The 17,202-nt window shown below is 37.1% G+C and overlaps 1 protein-coding gene across 1 annotated transcript in view; it reads right to left on the reverse strand.

Moving 5' to 3' along the window:
* Positions 1-17,202, reverse strand: part of XRN1 (5'-3' exoribonuclease 1) — a 146,920-nt gene that overhangs the window by 92,680 nt on the left and 37,038 nt on the right. Inside the window, exons 11-15 of the mRNA XM_054575090.1 lie at positions 16,536-16,599; positions 16,218-16,323; positions 13,597-13,686; positions 11,675-11,831; positions 10,040-10,159 (exon numbers count right to left, since the gene is read on the reverse strand). Coding sequence (XP_054431065.1) covers positions 10,040-10,159; positions 11,675-11,831; positions 13,597-13,686; positions 16,218-16,323; positions 16,536-16,599 — 537 coding nt within the window. The remainder of the gene's footprint in view (positions 1-10,039; positions 10,160-11,674; positions 11,832-13,596; positions 13,687-16,217; positions 16,324-16,535; positions 16,600-17,202) is intronic.

A 17,202-nucleotide genomic window follows, 5' to 3' on the forward strand; every position in this document is an offset into this window, starting at 1 on the left:
TTGGCAGCTTCATCATGACAACATGCCCACTCATGCATTACATCTTGTGCAGAATTTCTGGCAAAACATCAAATCACCAGGTGACTCAGATCCCCTACAGCCCAGATTTGGCACCCTGGGAGTTCTGGCTTTTCCCAAAACTAAAATCACTTTTAAAAGGGAAGACTTTCCAGAACGTTGTTGAGATTCAGGAAAATATGACGGGGCAGCTGATGGCGACTGGGAGAACTGTGTGAAGTCCCAAGGTGCCTACTTCGAAGGGGACTGAGGTGTCATGGTCTTACGGACAATTTTCTTGTATCTTCTTCAATAAATGTCTGTATTTTTCATATTACATGGCTGGTTATCTTCTGGAGAGAACTCACATATCATGGTTTGTGAAATGGCCCTTCAAATATTTTGCCCGTTTTAAACATTAGGTTCTCTGTCTTCTTACTATTGAATTGGAAGAGTTGTTTATATAACTCTGGATACCAGTCCTATGTACATACATGTTTTACAAGTATCTCCTCCCAGTGCGTGGCTTTTGAAAAGCATTTTTTAAAAAAATTTGATGAAATCTATTTTCTCAATTCTTTTTTTATGGTTACCATATTCTGGGTCTTGACTAAGATTTTCTCCTAAGTGTGCCTGAAAAGAATTTTACAGTTGTAACTTCTATATTTAGAGCTATTATGTATTTTGAATTGTTCTGTTTGTGGTATGAGCTATGGACCAAGATTACATTTTCTCCACATATATAGACAGCTGTTGGAGCAATAATTGTTGAAAACTTTTTTCTTTATCCACTGAATAACTCTGGTGGCTTAATGGAAAATGAATTAACTAGAAAAGTATAGTTCTACATTCAAACTCTATTTTGTCCCACTGGTCTATTTGTCTATTGCTATGCAAATAACATACTGCCGTGATTACTACAGCTTCATGGTAAGTCATGAAATCAGACTGAAAGTCCTAAATACAGTTCTTTCTACAGACTGCTTTGGTTAGATTCTTTGCAATCTAATAAAAACTTCAGAATCATATTTCCAATTTCTAAACAAAAATCTGCTGGGATATTCACTGGAATTATTTTGAGTCCAAAGAACAATTTGGGAACAAGTTACATTTTAACAATATTTAGTCTTCTATTTCTTGAATGTGACATAGCCCCTCCATTTATTTAGGTTTCATACCACCAACACTATTTACAGTTTTCAGTGTAGAGGGTTTACACATGTTAAATTTATAGTTGTGAAGAATTTAAACATTTTGTATTTCCAATTGTTTGTTGCTAGTAGAGAAAAGCATATCTGACCTTTGCACATATTTTATATCCTGTGACCTTGCTAAATTTACTTACTATAGTATTTTTTTGAAGATTCCTTAGAATTTTCTATATATATGCAAGTGCCACATGCAAATAAAGACAATTTTACTTCTTTCTCTTTAATCTGCATGCTTTTAGTTCTTTCTCTTGACTTAATACATTGGACTTCAGTACAATATTCCAGTACAGTATTAGGGAATTTAGAATGGACATCCTTGTCCTATCCTTGACTGTACAAACGGAATGTTTACGGTTTTAAGTATGTTGTTATCAGGGTTTTTTTAGATGTCCTTTATTTGATGGAGAAAGTTTTCTCTTAGTCCATTTCTATTAAAAACTAGATGTTAAATATTGATAATGTGGTAAATCACACTGTAAATCAAACCTGTACTTCTAAAATAAATCACACTTGGTTATGAGTATTATTATTCTAATGTATTACTGAAGCCCATCTGTTTTTATTTTGTAGAAAGTTCTTCATCTACTTTTAGGAGGATATTGGTCATATTTTTCTTATAATACCTTGCGTGTTACTTTTGGTCTCATTAATTCCTCTCTACTGTTTACTCACTTACCATACATTTCTGTTCCTATCTTTATTATTTCTTTATGTTCCTTTGATTTAATTTGCTATTGTTTTTCTAGCTTCTTATGGGAAGAAGCATACAAAATTTATTTTAAATTTTTTCTTATTTAGTATAAATAAGCATTTGAAACCTAAATTTCCCTTTAAGCCCTCCTTTAAGGTCATCACAGATTTCATTATGTTGTACTTTAATTATTATTCAGATCAAAATTTTTTCAAATTTCCCTTTTATTTTCTTCTTTCACCCATGGGTTATTTAGAAGTGTGTTATTTAATTTCAAAATGTTTGCAGATCTTCCAGGTTATTTGTATTAACTTTTAATTTAATTTGTGTGCTGGAGAACCTCTATGATTTCAACACTTTCAAATTTACAGAGAAGTTTTAGAGGGATTAAGATGGCAGAGGAGTGAATGGGAGTCACGCTGATCTCCTCCCAAGACCAAACTGGAATTGCGACTAAATAGTGGAGTAATCACCTGGAAAACAATGGAACGATAGTGGGAGAGGAGCCTTGGTGCCGTGGACAGTGCTTTCGACTCTTACACATCCCAACGGGTGAGCAGTGTGGTGGAGGCTCAAGACGGTGGGCTGGGTGCCCACGGGCACTAGCACCAGAGGGACATTGAAATGGCCAGTTAGCTCCCTCCGAGAAGAACGGGGTCTGAATCATAAACAGGGACCCCTAAACTACAGCAGCTAAAACCGAGAAAATACAGACAAAACGCAACCCCGAAAAGCTTAGGGGCGCTCTCTGCCAGAGACAGGTGACTGGGGATGCAAAGAGACATTTAAAGGGCCAACGCAAAAACTGCAGTGGCAGCCACCCTCCTTGATCTCTGGGTAGAGGCGGCAGCAGGGTGGGCTGGTGCCTGGGAAAAGACTGGAGAGAAAAACTCTGTGACGAGAACTGACATGGCGGCCGGTGGAGCCTTGATGATAACTCACCTCCCACTCTGCAGCTACCACCTCGCTGAGGCATAAGGGAATCAGTAAACCTGCCTTTTGGGCGCTCCGCACACAGCTTGTGCGTGTGAGCTGAGGGGCTGAGTGCAGACAGGCTGGGAGAGCTTTGAGGAGAGACTGGAGACAGAGGCGTTGGGGAAAGAACGGGAGGAGGAACCAGGGAGCCCTGAGTCCCTCCCCGTTCAGTAGTCTCCATTGTGGGCTGGAAAGGCGCGCCTGCAAAGAGGCAGAAGAGGGGCGCGCACAAATCAGACTGCCCGCGATTGAAACACAGTCTGCACAGGTGGGGGATCCGTGGCCGAACGGGTAACGGAACTTCCCAGAGACACTTGAGGAGAGACTGGAAACCGAGGCGTTGGGGAAAGAACGGGAGGAGGAACCGGGGAACCAACACTTCTTCTCCTTGCCATAGTTTCCGTTGTGCGAGAAGAGCCCACACCCCCAAGAGCCAAAAGCCGAAAAGCACACATAGACACCCCAAAACCACCCGGTGCAAGCGCACACACTTGCGCCAAGTGGCCGGCGAGGGTTGGCGAGCCTGTGTGTGACCCGCACGGGATGGCGAGGGCTGGCACCGGCGGGCAACGCCTCCCACAGATTGGAACCGATATGGCCTGCAAGGGAGTGCACAGAGAGGCAAGGGCAGGTGTAAACTGACCCGCCCGCCCGCGATTGCGGAGCGGCTGACAGAATTAGTAGATCCCGGGCCGAAGAGGGCACAGAGCTGTCCAGAGTCCCTGGAGGAGAGACCAGAGACAGAGTTAACCGGAGAGTCCTGGAGCTGACTTCCTCCCATTTCCATAGTCTCCATTTCGCAAGGGCAAGTAACGCACCCAAAGAGCCAAAAGCGGGGAAAACACACAATAGAAGACCCTAAACTGACCAGTGCCGGGGATTCCGCCGGCCAGGGGGGAAAGACGAGTACACGAGGTTGCGAATAAGCCCCCTGGGCCGGGGCAAGCACGCACGGGCCCAGGCGGGCAGGGGATCCTGCCGCCAGGGAGCGCGTGCAAGGAGCCAGCCTAAGAGGGCATAGCTATCCCCAAAAATAGTCCATCCCTGACCGAAGGGGGTCACAGAGCTGGCCCAAGAAGGAGTCGGACACAGAGAGTAGACTCCTGAAAGGCTCAAAAAACAACCCAAAGACGTATTGGGTCAACAACTGACATCATCAGAGGCAGGCCCAGAAAGAAAAGTAAAGAGAAAAATAAATAAATAATTAATTAAAAAGACCCACCTAAAACCATAGAAGTTTAATCCACAAAGTCAGGAAATCTAGACAGCCCAATTGAAGCAGAAGCAAAAATAAATAAGTAGTAAATTATTCAACAGACTCTCAGAAAAATGAGAAGAAAAAGAAGTTCCCCCCAAATGAGAGGAAAAGGGGACTCCCCACAGAGAGAGCTAAATGAAATAGAGGCAAGGGAACTATCAGACATTGAATTCAAAACGATGGTTCTAAGGAAGCTCAATAAGCTCAGCCAGCTCAAAGAGAACTATGAGAAAATGCAGAGAAACTATCAGGATCTTACAACGAACTATCTCAACCTGGAAAAGGACATAGAAACTATCAAGAAGACACAAGAGGATATGAAGAATACCATTTCTGAACTGAAGAACACAGTAGAAGGAATCCAAAGCAGGCTGGATGACGCTGGGAATCGAATCACTGAGATGGAGGATAAGGTAGAAAAAAACTCCAAGAAAGAACAAGAAATGGAAAAAGGACTCAGAAAGAATGAAGAGGCATTTAGGGAAATGCAGGGCAACCTGAAACACGATAATATCCGTATAATAAGGATACCAGAAGGAGAAGAAGAGGAGCAAGGGATAGAAAACCTCCTCGAAAAAGTAATGATGGAAAATTTCCCTAATTTGAGGAGAGAAAGGCTCTCATGGATCCAGGAGGCACAGAGGACCCCACTCAAGAGGGACCCAAGGAGGTCCACTCCAAGACACATCATCATTAAAATGGCAAATGTCAAAGACAAAGAGAGAATCCTCAAGGCAGCAAGGGAGAAGGAGAAAGTAACATACAAGGGGGACCCGGATATCACTAGGAGCTGACTTCTCAACAGAAACACTACAAGCCAGAAGGGAAATGGCAACAAATATTCCAAGCCATGAAAAGCAAGGGCCTACAGCCAAGGCTGCTCTACCCAGCTAGGCTCTCCATTAAAATAGAAGGGGAAATACGGAGTTTCCCAGACAAGAGAAGGCTAAAAGAATACATCTCTACCAAACCAGCACTCCAAGATATGCTAAGGGGACTGGTTTAAGTAGATGAAGGAAAAGAATGAGACAGAGAGGAACACAGGTACAAAGAGAAAAGATGAGTAAGTTTCTACAGTCATATCTCTCAATGTGAATGGACTAAATGCCCCAATCAAAAGACACAGGGTAGCTGACGGAATAAGAAAACATGACCCACACACATGCTGCCTACAAGAGACCCACCTCAGAGCAACACACCTACCCAGATTGAAAGTAAAGGGGTGGAAAAAAATACTCCAAGCAGATGGGCAAGAGACAAAGGCCAGGCTTGCCATACTTGTATCAGACAAAGTAGATTTCAAAACAGAGGCCATAAAAAGAGACACAGAGGGACACTTTATAACACTTAAAGGAAGAATCTATCAAGAAGACATCAACATTGTAAACTTATATGCTCCCTATATAGGAGCCCCCAAGTATGTACGGAAATTGTTGGATGACTTCAAAAAAGATATAGACAGCAACACACTGATAGTAGGGGATTTCAACACCCCACTGTCAAAAATGGACAGATCTTCCAAACAAAACGTTAATAAACATATTGTGGCACCAAATGACACACTGAATCAAAGAGACTTAACTGACATATATAGAACCCTACATCCCAAAGAAGAAAAATACACATTCTTTTCAAATGTGCATGGAAGGTTTTCAAAGATCGACCATATGACAGGACACAAAGTAAACCTGAGCAAATTCAGGAAAACTGATATAATACCGACTTTTTCTCGGACCACAAGGGACTGAAACTGGAAATCAACCTCAAAGAGAAACTTCAAAAACTTGCAAACTCATGGAGACTGAACAATAGACTATTAAACAATGAATGGGTCAATAATGAGATAAGACAAGAAATCGAAAAATTTCTGGAAACAAATGAAAATGAACAGACAACAGTCCAAAACCTATGGGACACATCAAAGGCAGTCCTGAGAGGGAAGTTCATAGCAATACAGGCTTACCTAAAAAAGAGAAACATTTCAAATAAAAGACCTAACACTACAACTTCAAGAACTGGAGAAACAACAACAAATAAATCCCAGAGCAAGTAGAAGGAAGGAAATCGTCCAGATTAGAGCAGAATTGAATGACATAGAGACAAAAAGAACAATTCAGAGGATCAACCAATCCAGAAGCTGGTTCTTTGAAAAGATAAATAAAATTGACAAGCCTTTAAGGAGACTCATCAAGAAAAAAAGGGAGAGGACCAAATTAATAATATCAGAAACGAAAGAGGAGAAATAACAACTGATACCACAGAAATACAAAGGATTGTCAGAAACTACACTGAACAATTATATGCCAAGAAATCTGAAAATCTTAATGAAATGGACAAATTTTTTGAAAAGTATAATCCTCCAACACTGAAGGGGGAAGAAACAGAAAGCTTGAACAGACCGATAACAGCTGGGGAAATTGAGGCAGTAATCAAGAAACGCCCGGCACACAAAAGCCCAGGGCCAGACGGTTTCCCAGGAGAACTTTACAAAACATTTAAGGAAGAGCTAACCCCTGTCCTTCTCAGACTATTCCAAAAAATCCAAGAGGAGGGAAGACTCCCAGGCTCCTTCAATGAGGCCAGCATCACCCTGATCCCAAAACCAGATAAAGACTCTACAAAGAAAGAAAACTACAGGCCAATTTCCCTGATGAACATAGATGCTAAAATCCTCAACAAGATATCGGCAAGCCGCATCCAGCAATACATTCAAAAGATTATCCACCACGATCAAGTGGGATTCATCCCAGGGATGCAAGGATGGTTCAGTATACGCAAATCAGTAAATGTGATACATCACGTAAATAAAAGAAAAGACAAAACCACATGATCATCTCGATACACGCAGAAAAAGCATTCGATAAGGTACAGCACCCATTTTGATCAAAACACTCAGCAAAATGGGAATAAATGGGGCATTCCTCAACGTAATAAAGGCCATATAGGGAAAACCTACAGCCAACATCATACTCAACGGGCAAAAACTGAAAGCTTTCCCACTAACATCGGGAACACGATAAGGATGTCCACTTTCACAGCTTCTTTTCAACATCGTATTGGAAGTCCCAGCCACAGCGGTCAGACAAGAAAAAGAGATAAAAGGCATCCAAATAGGAAAGGAGGAAGTAAAGCTATCATTGTTTGCAGATGACATGATAGTGTATATAGAGAACCCTGTAGACTCTACCCAAAAACTCCTCAACCTAATAAGTGAATTTGGCAAAACAGCAGGATACAAAGTCAACATTCAGAAATCAAAGGCATTTTTGTACACCAGCAAAAAGATAGAAGAAGAAGAAATCAGAAAAACAATGCCATTCAATATAGCAAGAAGAAAAATAAAGTACCTAGGCATAAATTTAACCAAAGATGTAAAAGACTTGTATGCAGAAAACTATACAACATTGAAGAAAGAAATTAAGGAAGACACAAATAAATGGAAGCATATACCATGCTCATGGATTGGAAGAATTAATTTCATCAAAATGTCCATACTACCCAAAACAATTTATAGATTCAACACAATCCCTATTAAGATACCAATGACATATTTCACAGAAATAGGACAGACATTTCAAAAATTTATATGGAACCATAAACGACCCCGAATAGCCGCAGCAAGTTTGAGAAAGAAAAACAAAGTAGGAGGGATCACTATACCGTACATCAAACTATATTACAAAGCTAGTATAATCAAAAGAATCTAGTACTGGCACAAGCACAGACCCATAGACCAGTGGAACAGAATAGAAAGCCCAGAAGTAAGCCCATGTCTATGTGGTCAATTAATATTTGACAACGGGGGCAGAAGCATAAAATTGAGCAGCAATAATAGCCTGTTCAACAAATGGTGCTGGGAGAGCTGGATGCCTACATGCAAAAAATTGAAATTGGATCATCAGCTGACACCATACACAAAAATAAACTGAAGATGGATAAAAGACTTAAATATAAGTCGCAACACCATAAAAGTCCTAGGGGAGAACATCGGCAGGAAACTCTCAGATATCCCACGCAGCCATTTTTTCACTGATATGTCTCCTAAAGCAAGGGACATAAAGGAAAGAATAAACAAGTGGACCTCATCAAAATAAGAGGCTTCTGCACGGCTAAAGGAAACATCAACAAAATGAAAAGGGAGCCAACCGTATGGGAAAACTTATTTGCTAATGATACATCAGATAGAGGTTTGATCTCCAAGATATATAAAGAACTCACTGGACTCCACTCCAAGAAGACAAACGACCCAATCAAAAAATGGGCAAAGGACCTGGACAGACGCTTCTCCAAGGAGGAGATACAGAGGGCCCAGAGGCATTTGAAAGGATGCTCAGCATCACTAGCCATCAGAGAAATGCAGATCAAAACCACCATGAGGTACCACCTCACACCAGTCAGAGTGGCCATCATAAACAGATCCACAAACAACAGGTGCTGGCGAGGCTGTGGACAAAAGGGAACTCTAGTACACTGTTGGTGGGAATGCAGACTGGTGCAGCCAGTGTGGAAAGCAGTGTGGAATTTCCTCAAAAAGCTGAAAATGGAACTGCCTTTTGATCCAGTGATTCCCCTGCTTGGACTATACCCTAAGAATACCAAAACGCCAATACAAAAGAACCTATGCACCCCAATGTTCACAGCAGCACAATTTACCATAGCCAAGTGCTGGAAGCAACCTAAATGCCCATCAGTAGATAACTGGATCAAAAAACTATGGTACATATACACAATGGAATACTACGCAGCAGAAAGAAAAAAAGAAGCACTAAACTTCACGACAGCATAGATGTAACTGGAGAGCATTATGCTAAGCGAAATAAGCCAGGGGCGAATGACAAATACCATAAGATTTCACCTAGAAGTGGAACCTAACCAACAATACAAAGATGCAAGGAAAATAAGACCAGCAACAATGAAAGGTAAAGAAATCAACAGAGACAAGAGGGAAGGAGGGAGGGGGGCTGGGAAAAGGAAGGGAAGGGGAAAGTCAAGGAACATATAGCAAGGACTCATGGGCAAAACCAAAGGGGAAGAGCTGAGGGAGGGAAGGAGCGAGGGGGTGGAGGTAGGCAGAGACACATGTATTTTAAAAAATAAATTAAAATAAAATTTAAAAAAAGAAAGAAAAAATAAATAAAAATAAATTTTAAAAAAAGAAGAAAAAAAAAGAAGTTTCATATCTCAGCAAATAATCTTGGTGAATGCTCCTTATTCACTTAAAAAGAATGTGTATTCTGCAGTTGTGGGGTGTAGTGTTCTATAAATACTAATGAGTGTTAAGTCTTTATCCTTGCTGATTATCTGTCTTCTTATTCTATCAATTCCTCAGTGAGAAGTGTTAAAATTTCCAACTGTGAGTGTGGACTGGTCTATCTCTCCTTTCAATTCTTACAGCTTTTCTGTTTTTTATTTTTTGTATTTGAAGCTCTGTATTAGGCATTAAATATTTAGAATTTTTATGTCTTCCTGACGAGCTAAATTGTTTCAGTATGAAATATCCTTCTTGATCTGTGTCAATACACCTTGTTCTAAAGTCCACTTTGTCTACCTGGCTGGGTAGCTCAGTTGATGAGAGAGCATTGCCTTGATATGCCAAGGTTTTGAATTCCGTCCCTGGTCAGGGTGTTAGGATGTGTCTGCCTCTCTCTTTCTCTTTTCTTTCCCATTCCCTACCTCGCCAAAATCAATCAATCAATAAATGAACTCTTCTTTGTCTAATATTAGTAAAGCTATTCCAGCCTTCTTATCATTAGTATACCTACAAGTTTTGATGCACACACTAAAGAAAATAGTAGTTAAATCTCATTAACAAAACGTAAGTGGTGATTTAAAGCCATTGCTTATTAACGTACACGAAACAATCGGATTAAGAATATATGTGGATATATAGCTCTTTCATGAACTGACCTCATCAATAAAAGGTATCAGTACCACAGCTTCCCATTCCTGTTGTTTCCCATTTAGATCAGTTTTAAAATCAGGTGGATAATATTCTATAATTGGTGAGTCCTCACTGGTCATCAAATGCTGTGGAAAGACACAATAGTGTAACAGATATAAAACTATCAATACAGCTTATTGTTAATATATTTATAATGTCTCCTCAAAGTTTAAAATTTCTAAGCAAAGCAAAACTAAATTTTTACATCTCAGATACACTGCAATATACTTGCTATATTTTGATGTTCACCCATAACTTCACTGCTACTCATCTCTCTACCATTCCCCTGGTTATAAGGCACAACTGTACTCTGAATTTTAATTTTATCATTTCTATCTTTCCTTGTCTTTTCACTGTACAGACTCCCCTAAATTCTGTTTTCCCATTCAAACTTCAGTTTATTACACAGGCTTCTAACAGTCCTTCCTTTTTAACCTTAAATTAAATAATTTATTTTCATGCCCTAATCAACTGATTTTATTAAATCATAAGTAATATAAGAACTGTCATCTAAGATAATTTAAAAATAAAAAAAATCCTAAAATCCAAGAATCTCTTCACTACTAATAGCAAAGATAAAAAGTCCAAAAACACATTTTTATTAGAGCTTTTGTAATAGAGGTGGAAAATGAAAGCAGAAGAATGTCTTCTAAGAAAGTAAAACAACGTATTTCTCAGAGTAATACTTAAAATATATAGTAACTAGTATGCCATGGGCACACAACAATCAAAACAGACATGGCTATAAAACATGCATTGTTGTATTGCTTCCGAGTAACTGAGTATCAATCTTTAATATATCTAAAGGTAAGAAAGAAGCATCAAAGAAACTTAAGAAGAAAGGGCGACCAAAGGGGCCAGTGTGGAAGTGTGGACGACACGTTGTTTCAGAAATATGCAGAAGGGAGCATGACACTGTTCAAGAAACACAGTACGTATGCATGCCCACGTATGTGTGTCTACTCTAGTTCCTGGGATCAGACGACAGAATTAGAACAGACTTGATACTCTAACTCTAGAAGTTCTAAATGAATTTTACCCCCAGAATCAGCTTAGCAGGCTTTGTGTAATTTTGGTGACTCAAATAAATTGTCCCTAAATATCTGCACCAATATGTAAACTATGTTAACCAGAGAAAAGCCTTTCATTCCACAGTTTGATAAATGAAATGCTTAAAACCCAAATATAAACTGAGGTAATACTTCTGTTGAGATAAATGACCTATCAGAACCTTAACCATTGTAATAGGTAGAAGGTAAAAGAGAACAAGAATGAAATAAGTAAACGTTGGACAAAGCTGGTAACTTCAGATTTTCCCTGACTCAGTTTATTTTCATCAATGCAGAGACAAACTAAAGATTTGCACAGAGGTGCTGAAAATGAAAAGGCTACGCTCTGAATAGTTTGTAGAGTTTGCCTGCATTTTTAAAACAATGCTAACTTTAAATCAGAAATACGTTTGAGGGACTTAAGAACTACTGTATTTGAAAATAAAAATATATTTAGCTATTAAAGAAATTTGAGCGGTATGTCTCCAGGTCTGGAGGAGGAGCTTCCAAACATTAAAAAAGAATATAAGAACATTTAATTCTATAACCCACCTGGTAACATGTAGGAAGTAAATTTTTGCTAGCTGCTGGAAGTACAGCAAGAAGCTGTTCAAATGGCTTAAAAGGCTTTCCTAGTTCAAAATGGATTTTGAGTGTACTGATGTTGCGGATATCAGATAGGAAAGGTGCATAATGGTAAGGATAATACCTATAAAACAAAACTGAGTTTTAAACAAATGGTAATGTTATGAAACAAGTCAATATTAAGTAATATGTGTCCATATTTTATAACACACCAATAACGCTAAAGAAAAAAAAATATCACCCATATTTCTACCACTTGAGTATAAGAAATCAGTAATCTGAAAAATTTAGGTCATATGATGGAGACAAATGTTATATTTACTTAATTTTTAAAGTATGGCTTTACACAATTCCAAAATTGGGATGTACAATGTAACTGAAGGATATATATAACATAAAGGTTTAGTTCCCAAAATGCTGAGTGTGAATTTTCCAATCAATACGTTCTTAGAATAAAGTAATGAGATAATCAGAAGACTCAGTAAGCCTGGGCCTCTGCCATGAAGACAAAGAGAACAGTGAATCTGAGCTTATATGACTCTTACTCGTCAACTCTAAGAACTTTTATATTTGAATTACTATTTATATTATGTTTGTGATAAGGATTAAAATATTTATCAGTCACACAACTATTTTTGTTTTTAATACATTCCCATCTTTATAGGTATAAGTATTTTTTAAAAAGCTTTGCACATACAATTTTTTTTAAATGTCAATATTCTTAATATTTGACTAAGGATACCCAAAAAATGACAAATATTTTTTATAGTCCACAATTATGGCATATTTGAAATGAATGGAAAAGTTCAGGAAGTAGAATGGCATGTGGAATAATGGAAAATGTAAAGACTTTGGAATCAGACAGGCTTAGACTTGATTCTTTGTGGTGTGTATGACCTTGTAAAGATCATTTAACCTCTTTTTTGAGCCTCATCTGCAAAAGGTAGAGAACAAAGCTTAATTTAAATGGCGGTAAGGATTGTATGAGGAAGAATCTGCTTTTTAAGTGCTTGGCTTTAATACCAGTACTATGATAGGAGTAACTTATACTCCCCCACTTAAAAAAGGCAAATCAAGGATTTTTGTCATGAGAAAACTCTTCAAAGAGGTCCTGAGAATCCGGTTAGTTATAGGAAAGATTTTTTAAAAGGCCTTTAGTAAGTGAAATTATAATTAATGTTACAGTATCTTGCTCTGTTTTGTTTTGCTATCTGGTGCTTTAAAATAAAGCCTAGCACAGGTGCCCTGAAAACAAAACAAAACAAAACAAAACAAAACAAAACAAAACAAAACAAAGTTATCTCATTACCTAAAAGTCTCTACCTTTCCCTACATCATTTTTTGGTTTATTTTTCTATTTGAGTGTTTGGTTTGGAAATGTAGATGGGACATGCTGGAATAGGAAGCTTGAGAGAAATGAAAAATTACTATTTCCAGGAAAAGCAAATAATTCTTCTTTCTTCTTTACGTTTCACAGTCTAACATTCAAACAATCCATTCCTCAATAATTACTCCTGATAAAAGAATGTTCTCAAACACAAAAAAGTAGAAAAGAATATAATGAACAACCCCACATAACAATAACTCAGACTCATTAATTCTAAAGACTTTGTCGGACCTGATTCATCATAATAAAGAGTTTTAAAGCCTTAGATTAACAAAAGACTTTTACAATGGGCCATCTGCCAGGGCTGAAAGTATATCTGTTATACCACAGTCTTTTTAAAGCGTTTTAATCTAAGACAAGATTACCTGTATTTCACTTAAACTTGGCTGTATCTTTCAAAAAAAATACTGCCAAAAATAGAAATAAAAGGCAAAGAAATCTCCAAATGAGACTACATTAATGAACCATTATTAAAAGACATTTTCTTTTTGTATTCCCTCACCAGCTCCAGGACTGAACTCCATGATAGTAATAGTGCAAAATCCACTGTATTGCCTGAATATAACACGCAGCTTGATCAGCCAGAAAATCACTGAAAACAGAAAAGAATATTTTCATTATAACATTTTTTTTTAAAGACAGGACATTGTCTTTAGAGCATGATATCTGCTGATACCACATTCTGCCTCAATGTTTTATTTAATCAATGAATAAGGTAAATAATTATAATCAGAAAAACTCCAAAATATTATTTTTTAAAAATTCCATTCTGTCAGATTAAAGGTTTGCCTTATATTTTTCCTAAACTAACTACCAGTATATTTAAACCTGCTGTGCATATTTATTCAGTCAATGAACTATGCTTTGGTTTAAAAGTTGACACTTTAGCCAATGCAGCTTTCCATAAAGTGGCACTACCACTCCCTTAAATAGATGGGGTACTTTGAGAGATAGGGATAGGAATTTTCTTCCTCTGGGAGGATGCCTAAGAGAATCACAGAGAGAAATCAGAAGCATCTTAAAATCTGGTTATAGCAGCTAGAATACACTTTGGAAAGTGCTATATCCATAGACTATTTTCCCTCCAATACCTTCTTCTTTCTCAAAACATGCCATTTAAAGTTAAAATAATTCTGGGGTGGGGGGGAAAGAGCCTCACGCTAGAGCCAAAAGTGCTTATAACCTTGTTAGTGTCTACTACCAAAATTCAGGTGAAGACACACTTAAATATTCCAGATCTCCAGTGTTCAGAGAGGCATACTCTTGAAAATGAAATGTATTACTTTTTTGTTATAAAAGAAATACATCCTCATTATTGAAAATCCAGATAATGAAGAAAAGTATTTTTTATCACCTTATAGCAATTACTATTACATTTTGCTATGTTTCTTTTCAGTCTTTTTTTATATGCCCAGGTTGTTTGTTTTTTTAAATGAGAGTACACTACACACACACAAGCACGCATGCACGCGCACACGACTTTGTGTTCTGCTTTTAAAACTTGTACTCATTAATAATATAAGTATCTTTCTAAATTTTTATGGACTTTCTCTAAGTACAAGTTTAGCAATTCTGCAGATTTTGGTGTAGATCCAGAAATGGTGACTACGATGAGGAGGAAGTGAAGATGATTAGGAAGAACCTCCTTAGTGAAAATGTAGATTTATAATTTTTTTACTGTTATAAAAAACTGTGTAATAAACATCCTTGTGTATAAAAACTTCTGTTTGAGTTAAATTCTTTTATTTTATTGTTTTTTCAATTACAGTTGTCCCTATTTAAGGGTAACAATTAGAATTATTGGGTCAAAGGGGTAAATATTTTAAAGACTTCTGGATATGTATTTTCCAAAATAATTTTACCAATATATATTCTCACCAGTAAATAAGGGGAGAACTCTACCACTACCTCGGACCAGTAATGAACACAACAATTTAAAAAGATTTGTTTATTTGCTAGGCAAATAAGTGGTATCTTATTTTCATAATTCTATATTTTAATATATAAAAAGAAGGGAAATAAAAGCAAAAACTAGTTACCTATCAAATTAAGCATTTAGTGCCAACTGCAGGGACTATAGTTTACATAACTGTAATCAAGGAAATAAGAATTAAGGAATAAAAGATTAAAAGCACAGTTATAAATATTTTATTTCTCAAGTCTCAAAAGTACTACATACTAATGCCAACTGAAAAACCTTCAAATGAGCTGGTGAATTGTACTAGACTTCCTTTATCTCTAGTTACTGGAGGTCAGGATAAATACAGACACTTTTGAAAGACTATGTCTAGGCTGGAAGACAGTCTGAGAGCATATACAGCTACATCTGAAAGGTCAGGTCTATCCCTGGGCAGACTCTATAAAAGATCTAATACTTAGTACTTCATTATATTTGGAAAAAAACTAAAAATAATAGGATAGAAAATATTTTATATTGCATATAACAAGGGTACATAGCATTTCATGAAACTCATTTTACTAATAGAGAAGCAGCCTCATCTTGTGGTTGGGAGCGTAAGTTCTGAAGCCAGACTGTCTATGTTCAAATCCTGGCTATGCCACTCACTACCTATGTCACCTTGAGCACCTTCCAGTCCTTAATTTCCTCTATTGTACAATAATAATAATCCCACTCATTTTAAAGTATTGTTGTGAGAATTAAATGAGTTAATATATATAAATGATTAAAATAGTGCGTGACACTTGATAAGCACTTTATAACTGTTAATTAAAATAAATAAAATACGATCACATGTAATTCATACAGTGGACTGCAGTTTAAAAACAAAAGCTACCATTCTAGAGATTAAGTTTTTAAGAAACTTTTAGATAGGTATTAACCTAGGGTTGAGCCAGGTGCCCTGTAGGGTAAGCGTGACATGAGCTTTAGAAGACAGAAGCAAAAAACTAACCATTTTCTATTTGGCAATTTTATCACAGGAATTCAGCACATGCCAGTTAATATCACCTTCTCCAAAACCATACTAGTTGAAAGATTGAGAATAATTTATGAAACCAAAAAAATCCTTCTTTCCTACTACCTTAACTATAAAAATTATGCTGTTTTATGAAAACCTACAAAATCGAATTATTTCCAAAGTATAAGAATTGGCAAAAACGTACTCAGACACTACGTCAACTCCCATCTTCGTCATGTAGTATGTTCTTTTATATTGCCTAAACTCAGTTTCAAATAGGTCATCATCTTCAGTCTCATCTTCTAAATTTTCTGAAAAACAAGCCAGAAATATAGTGGCTGACAATTACGAGTATTTTGTTTTTCCATCTAAAGCTTTGATAAATACATAGCAAAGCAGGTATTTATAAGCTATCATCGAAATCTGTTCCATCCAATATTATTGACTTAGTACTAATACAGGAGAGATATAACAACCATTCTGTCAAAAAAATAACATATTGAAATGCATAGTTTGTACTCACCCTTGGAAGTTACCGCTTCTCTATTTTTATCTAAAGCAGCCCAACATACAGAGTTTTCCTGGCCCTATAAAAATTATAAATCAATATGAAATTAATGGTAAGTTACATTTCAAAGTGAGACATTTCACAGGGGTATTTCTAAAAATAAAGGAAATATCCTTCAGTGACGCACTATAAAAATTTATTTTTAAAAATAATTTTCAAATACTATGTAAATGTTTTTGGTTTTATATAACCTGTTTCCTAAAGCTATATGTAGAACTTAACATTCAAGCCTCTCAAAAATATGTAGTAATTGCCATAACTAAAATGGAGAAATATAATTAATGACATGTGTTTCGAAGAAAAACACTTCAAGAATATTTCATTTACTTAGAGAAAAAGATACAATCAATATCAAATCCTTTTACAATTTATCAATCTTAAAAATTGTTTTTAAAGATTTTATTTATTTATTTTAAGAGAGGAGAAGGGAAGGAGGAAGAGAGGGAGAGAAGCATCAAATCAATGTGTGGTTGTCTCTCGTAAGTCCCCCACTGGAGGCACGTGCCCTAGACTGGGAATCAAACCCTTTGGTTTGCAGGCTGGCACTCAATCCAATAAGCCACAGCAGTCAGGACAATCTTAACACTTTTATGCGTCAAGTTCTCGATTACCTTTAACACAA

Source organism: Pteronotus mesoamericanus, unplaced genomic scaffold, assembly GCF_021234165.1.
Source record: "Pteronotus mesoamericanus isolate MK-2021 breed Mesoamerican mustached bat unplaced genomic scaffold, CSHL_Meso_final contig_27, whole genome shotgun sequence".
NCBI lineage: Eukaryota > Metazoa > Chordata > Mammalia > Chiroptera > Mormoopidae > Pteronotus > Pteronotus mesoamericanus.